General features: G+C 38.2%; 1 protein-coding gene across 3 annotated transcripts in view; it reads left to right on the top strand.

The window, feature by feature from the left end:
• The window catches only part of DIP2B (disco interacting protein 2 homolog B), a 194,879-nt gene that overhangs the window by 90,661 nt on the left and 79,130 nt on the right, over positions 1-25,088 (top strand). For all 3 annotated transcript variants that reach the window (XM_074374879.1, XM_074374878.1, XM_074374877.1), the window contains exons 2-3: positions 3,553-3,624; positions 18,155-18,283. In XM_074374879.1, coding sequence (XP_074230980.1) covers positions 3,553-3,624; positions 18,155-18,283 — 201 coding nt within the window. The remainder of the gene's footprint in view (positions 1-3,552; positions 3,625-18,154; positions 18,284-25,088) is intronic.

Raw genomic sequence — 25,088 nt, 5'->3', positions numbered from 1 at the left:
GCATTTGTTAGTTTTACGCATTGTTAGAGATTACCAAAACTCTTCAGTTTGCTAATTTGACAAGGCTTGGGTTTCATTTCCAGAAATACACCATGGGTTTCTCTTGTTTCACTAGAAAAATACAGATGAAGGGCCATTGTAATTAAATTTGTACAGTCTAATAAGTAGTCATCATTGCAGTTTAAAAATGTTTATTGTTTCTTCAAATAATGGATGCTCATAGGAGAAAAATTAGAAAATACAGGCAAACAAAAATGAAAAAAGCTAAAACCAATCCATAATCTTGCAAGCTATAGGTAACCATTGTTAACATTTTGGTATATAAAAATCCATATTTTTTCTATGTGTACATGTATGTATAAAAATATTATTATTCCAGAAATTGAATATAGTGTGTAAACTGTTTAGTATCTTGCTTTTTTTCTGTTATATATACTGCAAGCATCTTATCACGTTAACAAATATACATCTACAGAATCATTCATTCTTAATGAAAAAAATCTTTATTGTTATTATTATACAAGTCATTCAGGCTTTTTATTCAATCAGACTCTGTTAAAGTATAACAGATGAAAATCCTCCATAATCTCGGTCCCCCAAGGATAAACATTTAGTGTATATCTATGTTTATATCTATATCTGTTTATCTCCTTCTAGACTATTTTATGTATGCAACCAATCTATAACTATTTTTTAAACAACATTAGACCCTATTTATACTTGCTGTTCTGCAGCTTGCCTTCTACGTTTATATGTTGCACACAGCTTTCTTTGCCAGTACATTTGGAATACCTACACATTATGATGTGGGTCAGGGTTTCTTGTCCTTAACATTGTTGACATTTTGGACCTGATAATTCTTTTTTTTTTTTTTTTTTTTTTTACATTTTTTATTGGTTATAGTCATTTTACAATGTTGTGTCAAATTCCAGTGTAGAGCACAATTTTTCAGTTATACATGAACATACGTATATTCATTGTCACATTTTTTCTTTTGCTGTGAGCTACCACAAGATCTTGTATATATTTCCCTGTGCTATACAGTATAATCTTATTTATCTATTCTACATTTTGAAATCCAAGTCTGTCCCTTCCCACCCCCCACCCCCTTGGCAACCACAAGTTTGTATTCTATGTCTATGAGTCTGTTTCTATTTTGTTTTTTGGGGGTTTTTTGTTTTTTTAGGATTCCACGTATGCTCAATCTCATATGGTATTTTTCTTTCTCTTTCTGGCTTACTTCACTTAGAATGACATTCTCCATTAACATCCATGTTGCTGCAAATGGCGTTATGTTGTCAGTTTTTATGGCTGAATAGTATTTCATTGTATAAATATACCACATCTTCTTTATCCAGTCACCTATTGATGGACATTTAGGCTGTGTCCATGTCTTGGCTATTGTAAATAGTTCTGCTATGAACATTGGGGTGCGGGTGTCATTTTGAAGTAGGGTTCCTTCTGGATACAAGCCCAGGAGTGGGATTCCCAGGTCATATGGTAAGTCTATTCCTAGTCTTTTGAGGAATCTCCATACTGTTTTCCACAGTGGCTTCACCAAACTGCATTCCCACCAGCAGTGTAGGTGGACTTGATAATTCTTTATCCTGGGCCTGTCCTGTGCATTGCAGGATGTTTAGCAGCATCCTGACCTCTATTACTTGGATGCCAGTAGCACCACTTACTCCAGTTGTGATAAAAATGTCTCCAGACATTGTCAGTTGCCTACTGAGGGGCAAATCACTCCTAGTTGAAAGCCACTGATACAGATAGTCTATAATGTAAGCATCTAGAGTCCTAGTTTTTTTTATTACAAAGAATAGGTCAGGGAATATTCTTAAATTTATTTTTGTGTACCTCTGTGTATTTTATCATTGAGCAAATTCCTAGAAGTGCAGTTGCTGAATCAAAATTTTGATAGGAATTGCCAAATGACTCCAGAGATTGTATCAATTTATTTTTCAAATATGTCCTGACGAGTCCAAACCTCTCTCTTTCTGAAGTTCTAGATCCATGTATCCATCCAACTGTTGATTGGACATCTCCTCTTGTGTGTCTCGTAGGTCTTTGCTAAGCTTAACTCTCGTCTTCTTCAACCCACCAAATATGCACTTCTTGCTGTATTTCTCTGTCAAAGAATATTTTGACCATCTGCCTGGTTGCTCACCCAAAAACCTTCTCCACGCTACACTGAACTAGTCACCAAACCCTGTCCAGTCTTCCTCCCAAATGTCTCTCTTAATCCTCTCACTTCTTTTTAGTCCTTTCTATCTCTGTCTTTAAGTTAAGCTACTGCTGACTTGCCCAGGTCACCATAGTAGCACTGGGGCAAGGGCTAGTCTCTCTGGCTTCTGCAGTTGGTCCCATTCTCCTCAGGAAGAGGGAACTTGCTGCCCTATGTGACCTGTGAGCGTTAACTCCCCTGCTTAAGCCCTTCACTGAGCCCTGCTGCCTCTCCACCATCTGCTCCATCAGTCAGATGCTGAGACCAACACACCTGACCTTCATCACCCTTGATGTCAAATTTGTCATTCATCACCCATTATTTCAAATCTCTATATCCATCAAAATAGGCTCCCTCACCCCCGAACTTGACTATATAATAAGTAAATGTAAGTTTGAATATATAAATTACTTTTTATACTGCACTTTGACTTTGAAATAAAATTTTCTCTCAATAAAAAAAAAATTATTTGGGGGGAAACAGTGCTCTGTCATGTCACCTCACCACATATATTTATTCCTCCAGCTTTGAATTACTGTACCTTGAATGTTTTTTGTTCTGCATTTCCTGTCCCCTTTTATCCCTGCCCTCTACCCATCCATTTGCTACCCTTTCTTTAGGACCATGCATATTTCTTGACACTTTTTAGCCACACAGTTTCTTCTCTATCAATCAGTTTACCCTTATTGCATTTATTATATATGTACTTTTTGTGTGCTTCATGTATACTTTTTCACTTAATCTTCTGAAAAAGACATGCATGTATTTAAATAATACAAACCAGTGAACCAAGGGAAGAGGATGTGGGAATTCTGGCTCCAAGTTCCAGCATAGGTACTAGGGTGCAGGAGGGCCTTCCACATGTCCCATCCCAGTGCCTGAACCTTGACTTCACCCCTTAACCAGACTTTTGATTTGGTGTGGTTCTATACAGCAGTGTAATTGAATACCTCCCAAGTCAATTGCATTCATTTGGTCAAACAAACCTTGGAGAGAAGATCATTTGTCTCCCAGCCTTGCTGCATTCCATTGTGGTATATCTTAAATACCACGGAAACGAGGGGTGCCTAGGAACTCGGGAATCTCTGACATGGAATGTGGCATATTGCTCTGCTAGACTGGTATAGGGACAAGCCCTTCAATTTTCCACAAGACGTCAGCTCCAAGCCTGTGGGAAATCACACACAGCAAAATCCTTGGCAAAGAACTATACATTTTTTCCTTACTGTCTATGTGGTAATTCTGTAACACTAATTAATTTTATTTTTACAGTGAACAGCCACAGAGTAAGAATAATGCATAACCTATTTCTGTTCTTGCTATTTTAGGGGACATCACACAGAAGGGATATGAAAAGAAAAGGTCAAAACTCCTGTCTCCATACATGCCGCAGACACAAGGTAAGCAAAGGAGAAGCAGTTTAAACCTTTTCATTATTTTTGCACCGAAGAATTCTGTCTTACAGGAGATCCATCTTTTTGTTGGTTCCTGTTTTTTTTCCCTCCCTTCCTCACCAGGGGAGAGGAAAAAAAGAAGAAAAGAAAGGAGGAAATGAATCTTAATTGAGCATCTGCTGTGTGGTAGGCACTTTTAAAATATCCAAGGTCCTCAAATCATTTACACAGAGCTTGGGTGATAGTGTGGCTAGTGTGGCTGTGCCTAGCTGAGATGATTCAATGGCAGAAAATTCCAGGTTATGGAAAAACTGCATCTTATTTCTGTCTGAGCATATGAAGTATGATGGAGAGGAGCAAGGGCAGCAAAGATAAGAACGAGGGACAGGATCAGTTACTGCACGGCAACCCAGGGACTGGAGGACCTGAGAATTTGGGGGTAAGAACCCTAAGTAAACGTTTAAATTATTTCCCAGCCCGACTTACTCCTTCTGCAGAGAGATTGGCTTGTTCTTCATGTATCAGAAAGTCCTGAGTCATTTTTGTGCTTAATTCCAGAAGGGTTGCTGGAACCTTTGCCTCTAGGCAAGGCTGTTTCTAAGTCATCATATTTTTAAAGTTACTCAGAGTCCAGGATTTCCTTTGATAGCCTATTTCTGCTTTAATCACTTTTACTATAAGGAATTTTTTCTTTATTTGTAATCCCCCCCTGCAGTCAAAGTCCATTTCCACAGCATGTTTTTTGTGGAACTAATTGCTTTTATTTCTGGTTTATAAATCCCCGAGGACTTTGGATCCCCCACGGCTCTAATATCAAGCCTTGCACAGGATATATAGTCTGTAAATATTTATTGAGTGAATAAGTAAGTGAATAATGGTGGTATACCAGTAGATTTCACTGAAGTCCTTGTTTTAGTTCCTGCATTATTCTTAGAAATTCCTGCCTACAAAAACTAGTAGGTCAATGCAGTGACAGCCAGTTTAAAATATCTTAATGAGCAGATGGGTGTAGAAATGAATTGAGGGGAAAGAGGTAGAAATCAGGCCAGTGACAGCTAATGGAAAGCCAGCTTTTGCTGAGCAAGGCATGACAGAGAAGGGGAGCCCTCTGATTGGCTGCTTAATTATGGATCTGGCCCATGCCTCTGTAGGCCCAGAGATTTACTATAGTCACTTTATGCAAAAGCAGTCAGGTCCTGAGAAAATAACCCCTTAAGGAACATAACTATAAGAAGGATCATGGTCTGTCTATTACCTGTAGTCAGGCTACCTAGAAACCAAATCGTGTTCAAAAACCAGTTTATCAGTTTACTGTGAGAAACAACTGAGACATCCTCAAGTCGGTATAGTCAGCACATTCCCGCCCCAGGGACAGACCTCCGTGGGGAGCCAGATCACAAATCCAAGATTGCTTAGCGAGCATGAATTTGAACATTTAATTGCAGCAAGCCAAGAGAGTGCGGCTTAGATCTCACAGTAGGGATGGACTTGCATGTGACCCCGTGGGGGAAATCGAAGACGTTTGATGGCTTCCTGCTCTCAGACTTCACACTCGCCATGTCTGTGTCCCTCATGTGTACCTCCTTGCTTGTGGTGGAAAAGGTGCTCTGTCCCTCCTAGCAGAGGGCAGTCCTTCCACCTATGTTTTGGATCCCATCCTCTCCTCCCCTTTCAGAAACCTCATACTATCTTATCACCATGGATAGCAATTCTAAATGCTCTAAGTAATAAAATCTCCTGTGGAGGCAGACAGAGGCATTGCCCCCTCCAGATGCCATTGCTGTCAGCTCTCCATCTCTCTTGTACAATCACTCTCCCTCTCAACCAGATTCCTCCCCTGGCAGTTCATCCTGCCTGTTACTCTCACCCACTTCCATCTCTGCCCTGTCTGTCTCCACTTTCTGAACAAACTGCTCAGAACTGTCCAAACTTACTACCCCTGTTTTCTCAATTCCTGCTCACTTCTCAGCCCTTTCCAGTCCCTTCTGAAGCTGTCATAAATGCTAGTAGTATTTGCCACCCTACCTCTTGAAACAGTCTCCTCAGTTTCTTACTCCCCTCTTCATGTTGCTCCTAGTCATCTTTGCAGGTTTCTCCTCCTCTGTTAAATGTTGGAATTCTCAAGGCAGGGCCCTAAGAAGCCCTCTTGACATCTCACTTTCCATCAGTGGTTTTCAAATCTTAGTCTATATCAGAATCACTGGAGGCCTTGTTAATATACAGATTGCAGGGCCCCAGTCTCAGGGTTTCTGATTCAAGAAGTTCAGGTTGGGGTCTGAGAATTTGCATTTCTGTCAAGTTCCCAGGTAATGCTTGAGATTGCTGGTACCAGGAACCATGCTCTGTCTCCCTAGAGCTTTTCAGCCCTATCTGTGGCTTTAATTATTATTTAAATACAGGTAACTCCCAAAAAAGTGTCTTCAACCCACATCTCTCCTGAATTCCTGATCATAGATCCAACTGGATACTTAACATCTCCATTTATATCCTAAAGGAACTTTCATCTCAGCATATCCAAACATATTCATTAAAGTTATGACTTCTGCACACCACCCCTACCACCCAGTACCAACGCCTCCCTACGCATATACACTCACACAAAAAGCACAAATGACACCCAGCATGCCCCATGCTCCTCCTCTAGCTTTCCCCTTCTGGGTGAATGGAACTCATATCCATAAGCTCAACAAGTTAGAGACTTAAAAGTTGTCACAGCATCTCTTTCATTCTCCATCTCTTATCTGTCACCAAGTTCTATCTGATTTGTTTCTTCATGAGCCAGTTTTGGTAAGTTTAATTTTCCTTGGAAATTACCTATTTTGTATAAGTTTTCAAAATTTTTGTTAATGATATTCACTGTATTCTTTTTATTTTTAAAGCCTTTGCTTTGTCTATTTTTTTTTTTTTTACTTTTATCTTTTCTCTTTTTCCTCTTGTTCACTCTTCCCAGAAGTGTGTCTTTTGAAAGAACAAGCTTTTGATTTTCTTAATCTTTTTTTTCGTGTCTTTATTTTCTGATTTATCCTTTTTGGCTCCTAAATATACTTCCTTCCTTGCGCTCTTTTTATTTACTGTTTTGTACTTTTTCTAAATTTTCATTTTCTGAGTTGTATGCTAGGTTTTCTGTCTTCTTTACTAACATAAGTATTTCTCAGTTTGACTGTGGTCAGAGAACATGTCTGTTCAAAATCAAGTTACAATTAGACATCTTAATTCTCCTCCCAAACAACACAAGGACTTTTAAGATCAAATGCTTTAATGTTGACTCCCATCCCTCCCATTGTACATGTTGGTACCACCTTGTCTCCATACCCCTCAATTATCAGTTATTATTATTATGATGTAGTTAATAGTGGTTAATATGTTTCTTTGTTCACTGTTCCTTTGTGCATCTCACTCCTTCCTCTCAGTTCAATTTTCTTCTTCCTAAAGTTCATTCTTCAGTATTTACGTATTTTAGTGAGGGTTTCTTAGTGGTAAAACTTTTCTCAATTTGTATTTATCACTTTCTTTGCCCACCTTTGTTCTTGAATTTATTCATGTCTTTCCCAGAAATGGATTGGTTGTAGCACTGTGTAATCTATATTATATAGGTTCTATAGCAGAAGAAGAGATTACCCCTTGACGTATTTACCCAATATACCTCTAGATTTTGAAGAAGGCATTTAGTTTTTTTTTAATGGCATTGGAATGCAGATTTTAAGCTTGATAAATTATATTAATTCTTGATATAGAATTAAATGAAATGTAAGTCATTTTAACACTTTTAGTAGAAGTTTCTTACTTGTTACTTCTAGGGGGATTCAGCCTCTTCCAAACTCTTTCTATTACTTTGTTAGATTTTATTCCCTCCAGTTGTGAGGCACTTCATTTTAAGGGTGGCTCCTTGAGTGTAGTATATAAAAGTAACACTCCACTAATCTCTTTAGAAAGAAAAAATTAATACTGTCTGCAGCATTGTATTACTAGATCAATTACCTGCACATGCTTATCTAAAAATCTTGTGAATGATTTTGTATACAAAATTGATCTGGAGTTATCTTGGGTTACATTCTATGTATATTTTAGATTTCTTTTCTCACATGTTACATAAATCTTTAAAATAGGAATTAAGAAAAAAATTAAAAATGTAACAAGGAGAATGGGGAGATATGGTAGAGAACACAAGGTTGAAGAAAATACTTAGTAGAAATTGAATAAGTACAGTTTGGGTTAATAATTAGCATAGTTTAATTCACTAACATCACAGGGGTTAGATTCTAAAGTCACTGTATGACAGAAATCTGATGTGTCAAAATTACCCTTGAAAATCACTTAAACCTACCAAAATTAGAGCATTGGATTGTTGTTTCTTTAGTTTAAACAGAACAACTTTATCTGATATTTAAGGGCCATGCTGTATGAAAAATCCGTATCTTCATAAAGGTTAAAACCATAGTTTGGTCCTCAAGATGCTCTCACTGTGGGGCATGGGAGAAATGAGGGTATGGCAGGGTCATATCCCCTCATTCAGAGCCATATGCTCTTCGAAAGGAATGACCCATAGAACATCTTTCAGTGACTGGAAGCTACTAGAGCCTGGATATAAAGCTTCCCACATGCCTCAATCAGCAGCTTTGCAGAGAGAAGAGGCCAGAAATGAACTCTCTTTTGGCATGGCCCAAAGAACTGAATTTTCAAACCACATAACACTCTAGCTTCTCTGTAAATTAGTCGCTTTGGGCCAGTCTTGGAGTTGGAGGAAAATGGAAGTTTTTGTGGAGGGAGGCAACTTCCTGGGGCTGATCCTATGGTCTAATCTTTAAGATACTTTGGATAACGAGTGACTGATAATTCCAAACAGCTTGAATAGAAAGGATTTTATTCTAATGATACAGGGGCTTCGGACAGAACTTAAAGTCAGCACATATTTACTAAGTGCTTTCTGTGTTCCAAGTAGTGTTGAGACACCAGGAGGCAGCCAGTGTTGGACAAGACTGCCTGGGACCCCCTGGCTTGCTCCCTCAGTCCACCAGGGGTTTCTTCAACTAGGACCAGCACAGAGAAGGCTTCCGTGACCAGTTCTATCCCAGACAGTCTCCACTCCCATGATCTGAATTTCATTTTTAAAAAGCTCTCTGACTCTGCCATAGATTGTGATTTTTTTCATGTGTCTTATTCCCCTACTGGACTCTTAAGGTCTTTAAAATCAGGAACATTCTTTTTTATTATCATTTTTAATTCTTCATGTCCCCAGTTTCTAGCATTAGTACCTGGCATATAGTAGATGTTCTAGAAATGTTTGTGGAACTAAACAGAAGGAACGTTTAAAATTTAGAAATACCTCCTTTAGTAAACGTCTGTGAGGACGAAAGCATCAGGTAATGAAAGCAGAACATCACTCTGCAGGTTGGAGAGTGATTGGTCTGGCAACGTGTCTGCACCTCCAGTAATTCTAATTTAGATCTACTAAATCTGAAGGGCTGTGCACAGTATATTGATTCTCATTAGAGATTTAGCCCTTATCTCTATTTAATTTTTATATTTAAATGAAGTTAATGAATCTGTTTAAATAGTTAAATAGTACCACAAGGTTTGTAACATCAACAACAAAACTAAGCAAAATTCTTTCCTGGAGACAGCTTCCTTCAACTGTTTTCATTTTTTCTTCTGGCATTTCATTCTGTATTTCTGTGTAACATTTTATCACTGTTTCTTGACTTTCAAAAAAAAAGTGAGGCATTGTTTATTCATTTCCTACTATAAAAGATTTAAATTTTTCTCTCTTACACATTCTTGACTCAGCCACCTGGCCACCACATGCTCCCTGTGTCCCCCACCCCTTCCTTCACATCTCCCATCTCATACTCATTGTGGACTCTGTGTTCAATATATTACTTTTTTTGTGTTAAGTCAGCATTCAGTGTTTGCATTATCATGATCATGTAAATATTATTCACAACTAAGTTACTCGGTTAACCAGGATTACATTTCCTTTCTTTTTTCCTCAGTTAATCCATCCATTTTTAAATCATTATTATTATTTTATTTTGTAGAGACAGCTCTTGATACAATGTCCCTTCCTGCAGCTGTCTGAGCTGATTGGTTTTTTGTCCTGCTACAGGCCCTCATTATTATTCTAGAGGCGTTTTGGGAAGGAGTAGGGATGGATAGACGTGTTCCTTCTGCCATTTTTATCAAATTCTTTATCCTAACATTTTATTTAAGAATTGTTCAAAACTTGTACAAAGATAATTCTGTCACTCTAAAAGATCTCAGGACATCAGTACATCCTTTGCTGGCTATTCACCAGCAAGGTAGTCAAACGGTCTCTGCAACAACCCAATTAAAATGTTGAAACTGGGAGGCCTCCCTCCTCTGGGTGGGTCCAAGAAAGAGCCCTGCCCCAGCTGTTGTGCAACTCTATGCTATTTTAAATTGCCATGAAAGTTCAGCGGTGGCACCTTCTCTTGGACCCACATCCTTTACTTTAGAATTACTGCAGCTTCTGTTTTTGATGTCACTGTGTAGACATTCCATTCTGTCTTCTGTATTTGAGATTATCTGTGACCTTTGTGTATTTGTTTTTCTTCCCTCATCCTTTGACTTTGTTTTACTGTCTTTTACTTAATTTAATTGTGTTTGTCTTCTGCTTCAGAATAGGATCTCACCTTTTATGTATTCCTTCCTGGCCTAGGTTTCTACATTATTTTTCCCCTAGACCCTTACCTGCTGCCCTGTTAAGGATGAGACAGGTCAGTTTATGAATATGGTTATTTGCTGACATTTTCTGGCTTGCTCTGGTAAGTTCTGGTGACCTAAAGGTTTTCCCCAAATTTGGATTCCTTTTGTGGTTGGCTGCTTATTTTGCTGGAGGGTGTTTGCTCACCAGTGTTCCGGGATGTGTACCTACACTGCACTTGCTAGTTGTTCCCCACCCCTTTCATTACAACTCTTCTGAGTTCAGTCGTGCCTTTGAGATTGTGCAAATGTGTATATAACCGAGTTAAAATGAAACAAAAGAAAACCTTGTGTTTTATCCCCTCTCTCTACCCGCTCTGATAACTTCTCTCAAGGATATAGCCTGTGATCCTGTTTTTCATAATGACCTCATGTAATTGTATGAAAATTGTGGAGAGGCACAAAATTTTGCATAAAATTTGTATGGCTTAGAGATACACAGATAAGCAGGCTTTTCAGATTAATAGTTAACTATATCCTTTAAATTGTTATCTCTTCATTTTTGTCCTTGTTTTTCCCAGCCACCTGCTATCACTGATGGAAGTGAGGAGACAGACAAGATCTTAACTATTTATTTTAACCAAAATTTTGGGGGCCTGCAATGTAAGACCCAGAGCTAATTACTGCAGGAGGTACAAGATGAATTAAGACCAACCTTTTGACCAACCTCAAGTTCATTTATTCTGTGCTAGATGAATAATAAGACGGTTATACAAATGAGAGTCATAGAAGAGTAAAATAAGTACCGTAAGAGAGCTCTAAACTGTGGAAATACTGTGGAAATCAGAGGGACATGAATTTAAAACTAGCTGTTGAAATCGTGAATAGCATTGTGGGATGCTATAGAACGTTTCCAACTATGTAAATACAAAGTAGGCAGTGTGCCTCTTTACATGTGGGGGATGGAGGACGGGATCTATTGTATTTTCTCTATCCCAGTTTGATTTAAAAGTTCCCTTTTCCAAGTGAGGATCATAGCATGATGGGAAGAACGTGGAATTTTTTATTCCGGTCCCAGTTCTGCCCTTTAATTTGCTAGGTTTGGATAGTAGTATAGCCACTATGAGCAATCATATCAGTCCACTGTCTTCCTGTTGGGGCTTCTCTTTCCTCCTGAATTGTCCCAGAAACCCCTGCGATTTAGGTAATGCAGACGAAGAGATGGTCTGTGCAGCTTCCACACCCCAAAGGGAAAGCCCCGTTGTCTGCTGCTGCCTCTCAGTGCCTCATGAGGTGCTGCTGAAGACCGGTCCTTACCTCGTAACCAGTAATGCTGACCCACTGCTAAACCTGGGTCCTGAGTCAGCCACTTTGAGGAAGGAGCCCACTGTGCTCGGCTCAGCCAAGGTACCCCACGTGGATTCTCAGGGCAGAGCTCTGGGTATTGTGCTCTTTTAGGCCATGCACAGCCATTTTCCTGATGCCCAGTGGCCCAGGAAGCTCTGAGTCAGGATGTGTGCAGAAGCCTGCTGTTTCACAGACCCCAAGCCCCCAGTTCCTCTCCCTCCCAGAATCCAGCCTTAGGATTCACCCTAGGCAAGTGGCCCTCTTCCGAACTGCCAGTACAAACACTCATTCTTTCCTCCCTTCCCCTGGCAGTGAGGCAGGTTAATCACCCGTCCTTCCCAGGAAGGGTCTCCTCAGTGAGCTCCCAGGGAAGGGTGAGTCAAGATACCCTCACCCACCATTCTTGCAGGAGTGGAGGTGGGAGTAGAGGCTCTATTTATAATGATTCAAGGTGATTAGGGACACACTCTAACTATAGAAAAACAAATGTAGTCTGTGATAGGTGTCCTGCTTCCTTAATGGTATCCATCAGATAGTGTTATTGTGAAGATAAACTGAAATGGTGTTATGAAAGTTTAAAGAGCCATAGAAATGTGTTATCATTGTTACTCTGTCATTTCCTATTTAAGTCCCTTCAAAGGCCACTCCTTTGGTTTAGGACAAGTGACCTGACCCTGGTTTTCTTCTCCAGCCTGATTTTGTCTCACCCCACCTCTTTCACCATGCTTTAGCCCCACCAGTCTTTCTTAGACTTGTCAAGGTTTTTCTCCCTCACTGGACTTACACAAATACCGTGCTTTTGTGTAAAGTTAAAGTAGCTTTTCCTCCTCTCTGCCTAGCTGAAGCCTACATCAGTGTCTCCTTTTAACAGACTCTCCGTGAAACTCTAGCACAAATGAAACTCCTCATTATGTGGGCTCAGAGAGCCTTGTTTTTTCCTTCTAAGTGCGTATCATGGAGTAAAAGATACGCATGAACTAGTGATCACTTACGTAATTTATTTCTTCTCTGGACACCAGCACTGAGACCAGTGAGCGTGTTTGCTCTGTTCACTCTAAAAAGTTGAAGCACTTTGTTCCTTGGTTCTCAGAGCACATCCTGCTTTACTCTATTACTTTTACAGGCAAACATCTTTTAACTCATTGGCAGAGTTGAAAGATAAGCTGAAGTTGACTTTCTTCCATCTTCCTAAATGGAGATTTTGTATCGTTTTATGCTAAAAATCAGCTTCTATTTCCAGGTTATCATTGTTACTGTGTTCGAACAGTGGGATCATAGAAGATTCTGATGTCTCTTTCTTCCAAAAAACAGTAAATTATGTACATGCTGATCAGTGAGAAAGAAGGCTTTGTGTTATAGAAGAAATCAAGCTTTGTGGTTTTTCTTAAATTTATTGTTAATGAACTTTGTAACATCATCACTATTTAAACATAATGGTGACCCCTAGTGGATATTCTGTGTAACAGATTGAAGGATCAGAAACCCCAGAAAGAAGCTGTCACAGTAATAATCAATGAGTAATCTTTCTCTTTGGATCTCAAGTATGTTTCACACTAGAATTTAGAAGATTTATGAGGTTCACAGCTCTCCTTGCAGCACTTATCTATATTTAGTGTCTTTTAAACTTACATTGATTTTATATACAACTCTTTCAAGTAAACAAAATGGCAAAGAAATGGGAAAGAACTCCAGAGTACCTCATCATTGTCTCATCCCAACTACTTAAGTGATTTTATGTCCCGTCTGATCCTTATAATTGTAATAAATAGTTTTATGTACACAGCTGTGATCATATTATATATATAATATTTTGTGTTCTTTTATTACTTGACATTTTATTTAGACCTTTTCAGGTGTCTACATCGTCAACAGTTTTTCATTTTTCATGCCATTAATATGTATCTCATTATGTTGATACATGTAGTTAATTCTGTCTTTGCTTTTAGCTTCTTACTGTGCTAATGAAACTGTGCACATCTTATTCAAAATATAGAAATCTCTATTTTGGGCCCCAGGTAATTTCTAAGATCTGGTTGGAGTATGAAACCATGGCCAGGGAATTATTCCTCTTTAAGCAACATCTTGCCTGCCCAGCTGACACTGGGCATGCTGTGAAATGGTGCCCTGCTGGGCCCCTACATCCCCAGACCCCTTTCTTCCTCCTCTCTTTCATGAGACCTGGGGTCCGTGTTTCCTGCTTCCTTCTGTGATATATTGTCGCCTTGGCAAGTAAACTAAGGTGGGAATAAGCCTTCCAAAATTCTTTTAATCCAGCCAGGACATAGTTTCCTCCCTCTCACCTCCAAATATGCACTGAATTGCCAGTTGCTTTTGGGGAAAGAAAAAGGAGACCGCTGATTTTAGAAGATTTGAAAATCCTGCTCAGAGTGTCATAATTTATCTAGGAAACTGATTATTATTTTAACTTATTTTGGCAGGAATCTGCTCTCCTTGGTATGACCTTCAAATTAAGAAAGTCAACATCATTTTTATTTTCTTCTTTCTAGTTAATATTACCTTGATGTTCTACAATGAACATATATTATTTTTATATCCCGAAAAAGAGAACTTTTCTAAATTATAGAAACCCAGTAAAGCCTATGGAAAATATAAAAAACATCCAAAACCTCATCACTTAGAGATAATTGCTGTTAACATTTTTTTGTATTTGCTTTCCAGTTTTTTTGGTGCATGTATAAAATATATCTAAATCCTATATGTCAAAAAGTAAAACTCCTATACATGGAAATACAAATTATAAAATTCATATAAATTAAAGAGTGATTATTCACATTCACAAAGATTAACTACAGGGTATCATTATTAAGCTCCCCTGACTCAGTTCGTAGGAATTCATGTTTACTCTTCTACATCTCTTTTGGATAGCCGCTTTTGAACTTGAAGCAGGTGTATTATACATTTGAACCAAGATTATTCTTGTCAGAAATCCATATTTTTGTGGCATCGTGCTTTGGGCACCCAAGGAATGCTCACTGAACAAACCTGACAGCCTCTTACTGAAACTGCAGATCAACATTTTGGTTTCATTTCTGGCAAGCTATAACAAAATGTCTTTAGACCCAAAGAGACCTGGTCTGTTTGGATGACTAAATTCCTGAGGGAACTGAGATAAATTTTGCAGAGCATCATACTAATGTTGCTTGGTGAATAGCATGTTGTGAGGCTTTTTTTTTTTTTTTTCGTACCAGTTCACTAGGTCTCTCGGCTATGTGTTATCTGACTCTCAGTTCTCACCAAATGTCTGTATTTGTATCACATTTTCTTGTGGCTTGACCTGTGATAACCTCTAGGTCATCCTGAGTGGCAGTGTTGCTTCTCTCTAATTCCTCCTCGAACAGATGTGTCACTCCCAGATCCCCTATCACCTCCCTATCATTTTTTGGTAAAAAAAATTTTCTTTAGTCCACATTAGCTTCTTTTTACTAATTAATTACTTTGAAAAATACAAAGTGAAAACATAGATGAGAAGAATCAGAAAAAATGCATACCCCTTTGTTTCCATCCTTTGTGAATGAGAATCTATATTCCTTCTTTCCCTCTTTGGATTATTAGCCGTCTAATTTGAAAGAACCATGTTTCTTAGCAGGGTGGTTTGGTTCATCCTAGCAAATCTGCTTATGTAATTAAAAAAAGGAATTAGTGATAGATAATTCAGGTATATATTCACTATGAACCCCCCCACAAAGTAATACAAAGCTAGTGTTTTAAACTTGGTGCTTTATCTGTTTAAGTCAAACCATTTTCTCTGTGCATGTTTACAGGCAAAGTAGCTCATGTGTGCTAATCTGATTTCCTTCCTGTATATATCATCTGACCATACAAATAAAAATAGCCCCTTTCTATTTTTTGTTCTCTATTCAAAGTTAATTGGAATATGTTTTAAATAATTTCTCTAATGAATGACTGGAAGCTTTATTTGAAGTGGCTTTTTGCAGAATCTTTCACATGAAGGCAGTTGTTTTTATAATAAAAAACAAAGCAAAACTTTTATCTAGCTGCTGACTATAAATCCTGAAACATTTAAATGCTCTTAAACTAAATTATTGATTCTGACTGTCTTCGTCTTAAGAGCCTTGGGAGAATTTTCATAACCTTTTCTGGTTGAGAACCAGTGGAGTTAGGCCAGTGGAGTTTGAATCCTGGCTCTGCCACTCCCTGGCTCTGTGACTTCAAATAAAATAATCCATGTTCCCTTTTCTGTAAAAAGTCGATAGTGCTGGCTTTGTAAGGTGGTTGTGAGGAATAAATAAGATAAAATGTGCAAACTTCTAAATGCACAGGGCCTAGCACAAAGCAAACACTTAAATGGTAGCTTTTATTTTTATAGACCAGGGGCTGGTAAGCTCTTTCTGTAAAAGGCCAGATAGTAAATATTTTAGGCTTTGAGGACCATACAGTTTCTATCACAACTACTCAGCTCTGCCTTCGCAGCATAACAGCAGCCACAGGCAGTATGTGAACAGATGCACATGGCTGTGTCCTGAGGAAACTACTTAACAAAAGCAGACATGGGCTATAGTTTGTTGACCCCTGTTCTAGACTAATAAGACTAATAAATGAAACAAGGTATGAAAATATCAAAATTCAGTACAGCTCTTCTGTGAAGTGGATTATCAAGAGAATTTAGGTAGATTAAAAACTTCAATTTACAACCCCAGACATTACATTGAAAAGTCTCAGTGTTGAAACTTGTTCTGCTCAGATGATACATTTTATAATAAAAACTCAGCTACCAGGACCATCAAAAATAAATATTTCTAGATCCATAAACATGCTTTAATAGAGAGTATCCTGAAATATACTCTCCCTTGCCTTCTTAAAAACAGTATATAAGGAGGAGGGTTTAGCTCAGTGGTGGAGTGCTCACTTAGCATGGGTTCAGTTCCCAGGTCCTCCGTTAAAAACTAACAAACAAATAAATAAACCTAATCCCCCCCCCAACAAAGCAAAACAAAGAAACAGTGTATTTTAAAAATCCTTTTTAAAAAAGAACAGAAACCCTTTTTATTATATCTGGTGATTTTGTGGGTCAGGAATTTGGGCGGGGTTCAGTTGGCCGATTCTTACGCTCCACATGGTGCCAGTGGGGTCACTAGGTGCCTTTCACCTGGCCTGAAAGGTCCAGGGCAGCTTTATCACGTGTCTGGTACTTTGGCAGAGGCACACGAAGGCTGGGCTCAGCTGGAACTGTCAACTAGAGCTCTTATACATGGCTTCTCCAGCATGCTAACCATTTTCTAGAATGGTATGACATTGGTGTTACACGTCTCAATTCCTGTAGTACTGTGATGCCCTCAGCCTTTACTGAGATATGTGGGGCTGTTGCTTGCACTCCCCAGACCGCTGTGCTTTCAGTCTGCTTTTTAATTTTTTGGCTTTCTAAGCCAGTTCTTAGCTGTGGTCTGGAGCAGTGCATTTGCTGGGTAGGTGACATCTTTCTATAGTGGGCACTTAATTTGCTCTGTGTAGGTTACCTTTCTAGGCACAAGTAAGTGCTATTTAAGACACTTAAACTAAGCCTTAAAAAAGAAAAATTCTGCAATTTATAACAACATGGATGAACGTGGAGGACGTGATGCTGAGTGAATTAAGCCAATCACAGAAGAACTAATAACTGTGTGAGTCCCCTTACATAAGGAATCAAAAATGTTCAAACTCATGGAAGCAGAGAGTAAAATGGTGGTTTACTTGGGGAGTAGGGGAAATGGGCGGTTGCTACACAGCAGGTAAAAAAATGAACAAATTCTAGAGATCTGCTGTACAGCGTCATGCCTATAGTTTACAATACTGTGTTGTACACTTAAAAATTTGTTAAGAGTCTATCTCGTACTGATTATTCTTACTACAATTTTAAAAAATGACCTAGGAGCTAACACCATTTGGGAAAAAGCATAGTGAAATATCAGAACTTAAAGAGTTTTTCTTCTGCTTTTATTACCTGCTTATTTCCTCTTCCCCATATTCTTGATAAGACAGTAAATGTTGGGAGGACAGAGTGTGGGGACAGGCCAGGGGCTGGAAAAGGATAGGTTCAGTGGTGACTCTGGTTGGAAGAGGGACTAGCGAGATTTGACTTGAAGCTATGTTTGCATGATAAGCACCCAGTTTTGTTTAAATGATGTGTTTATTTGAAGTAGCTTATGGTGGGGAGGCTAAAGCTCCCCAAGCTATTCTTTGTATCACTGTGCAGGATTAGGGGGTCATGTACAGCACCCCCCATCCTCCCACCCAGCCAGTTCTTAGAGTCTCTGGAATGGCTTTTTCACTTGCTTATATCTTCTTGCTATTTCTCTCCCATCACCTGTTGGCAGTTACAACTCTGAGATGATATTTTTTTTAGTCTGGATATTTTTGCATCTTCGTTATGTATGTATTTTAAAGCTCTCTAACCCTTTACTGTAGACGGGGTAATAGTACCTACCTCAAAGTATTGTGGAAATGCTGTAAATTTCTCAGAAAAAGTTAGGTATTATTATCAGATAACCACCTTCCAAACTTCCTTTTTTAGAAACTGATTCAGCAGTACAGAAAGAACACAGAAACCAGACACCTGCTCCATCTGCAGCTCAAACTTCCGCTCCTTCTAAGTACCACCGAACTCGATCTGGGGGAGCCAGGGATGAACGATACCGATCAGGTGAGAGAGAACTGAAAATCACCAGTGAAATAGTTTTTACTGACTCAAGTATGGTCTGTGTATCCTGAGAGCTGCTAAGGTTTGTTTTGGTTTTTTTCCCTTGAAGTGCCAACAAGTCTGTATTAATTCATTCATCAGCCATTTATTGAGTACCTGTTACATGCCAGATATAGTAGGTGCTCTTATTTGCTGGGGGGATATGGCCCCAAATAGTACGTTTCTGCCTTCAAGGGCAGAAGGGGACCCAGGCAAGTACAAAGGCAATGTGAATAAATAAATGCTAAGGCAGGGGGTTAGGGTCTCATGGCATGGTACTGGGAGAGGTCAGTAGACTCTGTTGGAAGAGGCAGATCCTTTTGTGTTTGCCAGAGCTGTGGATAAGTCTCTTGACTGATGGAGCTGGAACAAAAACTCATAGTGAAACTTCAAATTGGCAAATTCTTAAACTTTATTTCTTCTGACTCAGAAGATACCCAGGAGAAGGGAAAAGGCAGCGTGCTATGGCTGGCAGTGGGAGTCAAACCACGCCCAGCACTGATGAGCAGAACTGGACCGTAGACCCTCAGGAGGACACACGGCACAGTGAGCCTGGCCCATGCCCTTCTATTGTCCAGTGTGCCAAGAGAGTCTCCGCAGCACATTTGTGGCTTTAAGAAGTAGCAGAATTAAGCCAGACAACTAAATGGAATGTTATTTTACTTTCTCCAGATTTTTCTCTCCTTTTCACCAGCCAAGGTTACCTTATCCTTTTCTTGAATTGAAAAACAGGGTCTATATCACACCCTCAGAAACTGCTTTAGAGAAAACGAGGAAAAGGACGTGATGGCAGATATCTTGTGAGCTGATATTATTAGATACATATTTTCACACACTGGAAGGAAGGGATGAGAAGTGTTCAGTCAAAAAAATAGAGGTTGTACGCCACACCAGAATTTCCTCTTGTACCTAACCCGATCTTGAGTGATCAGAGGAGGCTCTCAGAGAATAAACTGTATCACGGCAGACAGGCAGAGATAGGGAAATGGCATCAGATAGTAAAACTGAAAGTAGTTCGTTATGTCTAGCACTCAGAAAGCAAGGGCCCAGAAGGTGGTGAAGATGAGGCTAGAAAGATGGTCAGAGTCCAAATCTTGAGGAATCTTGAGTACCACTGAAGGATTTCAGCAGAGCAGTTAACACAGATTTGTGATTTGTTCTAGCAGCTCGGGCCAGCTGCACAGGGCCTAGCATATATAAGAGCTAAATAGATATTTTGGGGAAAAGGAAGGAATAAAAGTGGTTATTAGTTAGGGAATGGATTAGAGGGAGGCAAGGCTGAATTTGGAAACACATATCGGGAGCTCCAGTTCAGCCAAGACTGTAGCCCGATTTCCCAGAACATAGCGTTGCTCTGTGTTTTGAGGCTGGGGCTCGGGGCCAGCAGCACGTTCTGACCACTCCAGAAGGGTTTTGGCTTTTACAGCTCTCACTCCTCGCCTTCTGGGAGGTTTTTTTTTTTTTCTTTTAAACTTTGGTTTTCCATTTTTTTTGCAGCATATAATGAAAGGATTAGTAAGGAACTCAAAAGAGAATTCTCTATACTTTATGTCCAAGCTGATCACATAGAGAGAAAAAAAAGGCTTTATTAAGCTCATTCAATGGTATAAAAATTTGACTTTCACCTACTAAAACCCAACTATCTCCAGCCCCTATTCTTATATACCAATTCTTTCAGATTTACTCCCAATATCAGAAAGTGTAATCTGTGAATCAGATGCTGGTTAGACTGTGGAGTCTCTTGATTAGGTGCAGGGGTATTGAAGAGGGTTTAATAGTCCAGTTTTGGTTATTTGTCTCACTGGAACTTTTTTTTTAGGGTAGTAGCCAGAAGAAGGCCAAAGAGGAGGTGAAGTAGGGGACAAAAATGATTTAAGAACCTGAAGATATTGAAAGTTATGAGAGTTTTGCAATACTGTCATGAGGGGGGAACGTGAAAGAAGAGGCCTCAAGCGTGAATTTTTTTCTGAAAAATCACATTTTCAGTACATTAGAAAGGGCCCAACTGAATAGCAAAGAAAAGCTTAGCACATGCTGAGAATTCTGGCTTCCATAAATAAGAAGAAAGTAGAGCAAATAAGTTGTAGAAACTGATGGGAGTTGAGCTGCGCCTCTTCACCACCCCATTCATAGGAAGGGTTACATTTACATGTCACTTGCAGAAATAGCGTAAGAATGTAGGGTATGTTTAGGAAAAATTATAAGCATTCAGAATAAAGTGATGGGTACACAGAAAGGACTTAATATTAATTTCAGTGAGTGTAACTGGAAAATCCCCTCACTTGGTGGAGGTTTATTAACACCTGCAGCATTTCAACCAGTCATAGTCAAATCTAAATACACTTGGTGTTTCGTGTTTCAGACTTGGTGTAACGAATTTGTATTTATTCAGAGTTTAGATGATCCAACATGATTCTGTTCTTCTGTGCTTAGCCAAGAGGGTCTGACATTTCAGATACACTTATTTAGTACCTCTTTTTCCTGCACATCAAGGCATGATGCACGTTTCTACACACACGTGTTATGGTCACAAGTGTAGAAAATACACAATTGATGCCTGAGATGGAAAGTGATTGGGTGGTAAGTCATCCTGACAACTCCTTTAATGTTAATCTTTTGAGCAATTAGCCACCTCAAACAAAACAACAAAGACAACAAGAAAAAGGACTCTAAAGGAGTATTTGTATCACCTTATTCAGCTGAAACATTAGTGCTGGAAAATGATACCCACATTTCATGTACTTCTGGCCAAAGTCAGCCTCGTCTGGGGACTGAACTTCAGAAGTGATTTCTCTGTCAAAGAGCATGATGAACTGTAGGTTGGTGAATGAGTCAAAACCACTTAAAAGAGCTGCCTGTTCTTATCAGTAAGAGGCTTTGCTAATACAGTAACTGTGAACATCTCCTTTTGCCACAGGTGTATGGGCCAGGGCTCACTATGTTAGAAAATAAGTGGGTGGTTTGATTTGCTCTGTGGTCTGATGCCATGATCCTTATGTTGGAAAAGAACATGCTCTGTAATTATTAATTATCCAATGTTATGGGCCTTTTAAGCTTGACTGTTGTGAAAAAGCCCCTAGTTTTAGCAAGTTTGCCATCACATGTTTCATATCTCATGTATCAGTGCCCTTGGAAATGTGATATTTTTAATAACTAAGTGTGAGCATTTGATGTGCTGTTGTTCTGTTGAGAAAATGCTTTTTCTCAGTATAAGCAGTTAATCATAAGTTTTCCAAGACAGCTAAGAATCGTAGTCCCATCTAATATAAGAGGGATGCTTTTCACATTTCAGCTTACCTGAAATCCGGCTGTGTTCATATAAGATGGCATCAGAGTCAGTAAAACATGGCAATCTTGATTCACCTAAGTAAACCTTAGGGACACTAAACTAGGGTAATAAATATAAATGCCATATTGAAGTTCATTTCAGAGCCAAAAGTAGGTTGGTACATTGGCCTTAAAAGGAACAGCATAACAGTCTGGAAGTATCCTTTAAACTTGGAATATTCATACCCTTTGACCCAGAAATTCTGCTTCTAGGAATTTGTACCTACATATGAGCCCAAAGCTACAGATAAAAAAATGTTTGTTGTAGTATTGTTCATAATAAATATAATGATTAAATAAGTTATAGTAGATCCACATAATGGAATTCTGTGAAAGCTAGTTTAAAAATTCTGTGAAGGCTCATAGAAAAACAGTGAGATAGATTTATTTGTGCAGATATGGATAGATGTACAAAATATTTTTTAAGTAAGAAGTGGAAGACAGTATGTAGACTATGAAGCATATGATCTAAATTTTGTAAACATTAGTAATAGTAATTACATATATTATTATGTACACAGATACAGAAATCTGGAAAAATATGGACCAAACGATTGAGATTGGATTATTTCTGGAAAGTGATGTGTCTTGGGAAAGTTTTTACTTAGCATTATGTATGTTTAATATGTATGTTAATTTTTTTCCAGTTTTTTTAATGTGGTAAAATATAAAATACATGTAACAAAATTTATCTGTATTAATTTTAAGTGAAAAAATAACAAAGATTTTTTCTTTTTTTAGTTGATATATAATTGACATACAGAATTATATTAGTTTCAGGTATACAGCATAATGATTCAATATTTGTATATATTGTAGGATGATCACCACAATAGGTCTCATTATTATATTACCTTTTGTAGTTAAAAAAAGTTGTTTTCTTATGATGAAGACTTTTAAGATTTACTCCTTTAGCAACTTTCAAAAGTGCAATGCAGTATTATTGACTATAGTCACCATGCTGTACATTCCATTCCCATGACTTATTTATTTTATAACTAGAAATTTGTAAAAGATAGTTTTTAAAGTGGTATCCCTAGTAAATTATTTGAAGCCTTAACATCAGTTCTTAATGATTTTTAGTCTAAGTTTGGATTCTTCTGACTTAATGCTAGGGGCTAAATGCAACAGTAACTCCCTCTGTCACCTTAATAGAGAACTTTCTTTCTCTGTTCAAATATGACCTCTGATATGGTGACATTTACCAAGGTAGCTGCCACTGGTACCAAGACCATTTTATTCCTTTTTTAATACACTTCCTTGTACCAAGGAAGATGAATTCAGTTGAGTTAAGCAAACATTTATTGTAGGCCTCCTATGAGTCAAGCACAATTTAGATGCAAGAGAAGCACAGATGAAAACACAGGACACCTTTCTTAAACACAGGAGTCCTTTGTGTAAGATAGAGGCAGCATAGAAGAGGGAGTGACAGGGGAAGAAGCCTGGGCACGGGTACTATCAAGAGCAGGCTTCATGGAGGTGGCAATGTCTGAGCCATTTTGAAGGGTATTGAAGCTGTTTGCTGTATAGACATTCCAAGCTAAGAAAACATAATTTGTAGACATAGTTTGTAAAGGCAGGGGAATGTAAAATGCAAAATTAAAATTTCATTGCTCCTCCCCACCAGCACTTAGAGTAGTGCCAAGATTAATGTGATATCCTAATGTTACAGAACTGAATAGTTGCTGCCTCTGCCATAATTTAAAATGTTGAAGGGTCAATACTTAGAAATTGGTAAAAATGGTGTGCTCCTTATTGGCTTGCAGGTAACTCCTTGGACTGTCCTTCTCTACTTAATGACTCACACATCTCACACAGCTGTCTTTCAGTCTATCCATATCTATCCATCCATCCATCCATCCATCCATCCATCCATCCATCCATAGTAATGTCCTAGCAGGTAAGGGCACTTGGTGTCTGTTCTGTCCCTTGTCCTTAAAGCCCAGCTGTGCCACTTATGTACCATGTACCATGTATTAACCACTTCATAAAAACAAGCCAAGAATAGGAGGAGCTACTTTAAAAAATGTAAAATAATGTTTTACTCTTATCATTTTGGGAACGATGAAAAAAAAACCCAGCCCAATGTTGTCCTTAGATGTGAGGAAATGGACCTTCTCCCACCTTGTTGGTAGAAGTGTTTTTCTCGTATTACTAATGAGATTGGACATTTTGGAATATGTTTGTTGACCATTTGTGCTTCCTCTAAACTACCTGTCTGTTGCCTCAGCCTATTTTTTTCTAAATTAGGTTGTTCTTTTTTTCTTATTTGCAGGAGCTTTCCTAATCCTAGGGATGCGAACATTTAAGTTTACTAGAGGATTAAAACAATACAAATAGACAAGAGAAATCAATTAGATACGTAAGAATTAGGAAAGAAGAAATAAACTGTATTTGCAGTTGACATGATAATTCATATAGGAAGCCTGGGAGAATCAATGACAAAATTAATTTCATAAAATAAGTTCAGTCAAGTAGCAAGATTTGAAATTAGTCCAGAAATCAGTAGCCTTCATATATGCAAAGAATAACCAGTCAAAAGATATAATGGTAGAGCAAATGTCATTCACAAAAGCAATAAAGAAGATAAGACGTATTTACCAATAAGCTTCAAGACTGTATAAAACCTTTATGAAGGAAACTTAAAAATACCCTGAATGACACAAAGTAGACATGATAAATGGAAAGGCATCCCTTGTTCTTAGATAGGATGATTCAATATCACATAGATGTTAGGGCTCCCAAAATGAGTTTATAAATTTAATCTAATCTCAGTAAAAACACTATCAAATTTATTTATGGAGTTAGAAAATATATTTTTGAAGTTCATTTGGAAAAATAAACATGTAAGAATAGCTAGGAAAACATATGTGAGTGACTACACCTACTAGCTATTAAAACATACTCCAAAGACTCTAATTAAAATTAAATAGTGTGGTATATGGCACACGAACTGGCAGACAGACCATTGGAATAGAATAACAAATTCAGAAATAGACCAAAGTACATCTGGGATTTAGTATATGATAAAGATAGCATCGCAGATTACTGGGGTGAAAAAGTACTTTTTAATGAATGATGCTAGGACAACTGGAAAAAGATGAAGTAAATCTATGCTTCACACCATATTCAGATAAAAACTTCAAACAGATCAGAGATCTACATGTAAAAAAGAAACCGTATAAGTACTGAAAGAAAACATTAGTTAAGTTTTCTATAATCTAAAGCTTATGGAAGGTCTGTGGAAAGGCTTTCTGAGACTCAAAATCCAGATGTAATAAAAGAGTACATAAAAAAAAGCTTTTTTAAAATTGTGGTAGAAACACATAACATAAATTTACCCTCTTAACAATTTTTAAGTGTACATTACATTGTTGTTAACTATATGCACATTGTTGGTAGCTCTCTAGAATCTTTTCATCTTGGACAACTAAAACTGTAT

Source organism: Camelus bactrianus, chromosome 12 (genome assembly GCF_048773025.1).
Source record: "Camelus bactrianus isolate YW-2024 breed Bactrian camel chromosome 12, ASM4877302v1, whole genome shotgun sequence".
In the NCBI taxonomy this organism is placed as follows: domain Eukaryota; kingdom Metazoa; phylum Chordata; class Mammalia; order Artiodactyla; family Camelidae; genus Camelus; species Camelus bactrianus.
The sequence above is the reverse complement of the archived record's forward strand: the minus strand, read 5'-3'. Positions and strand labels throughout refer to the sequence as shown.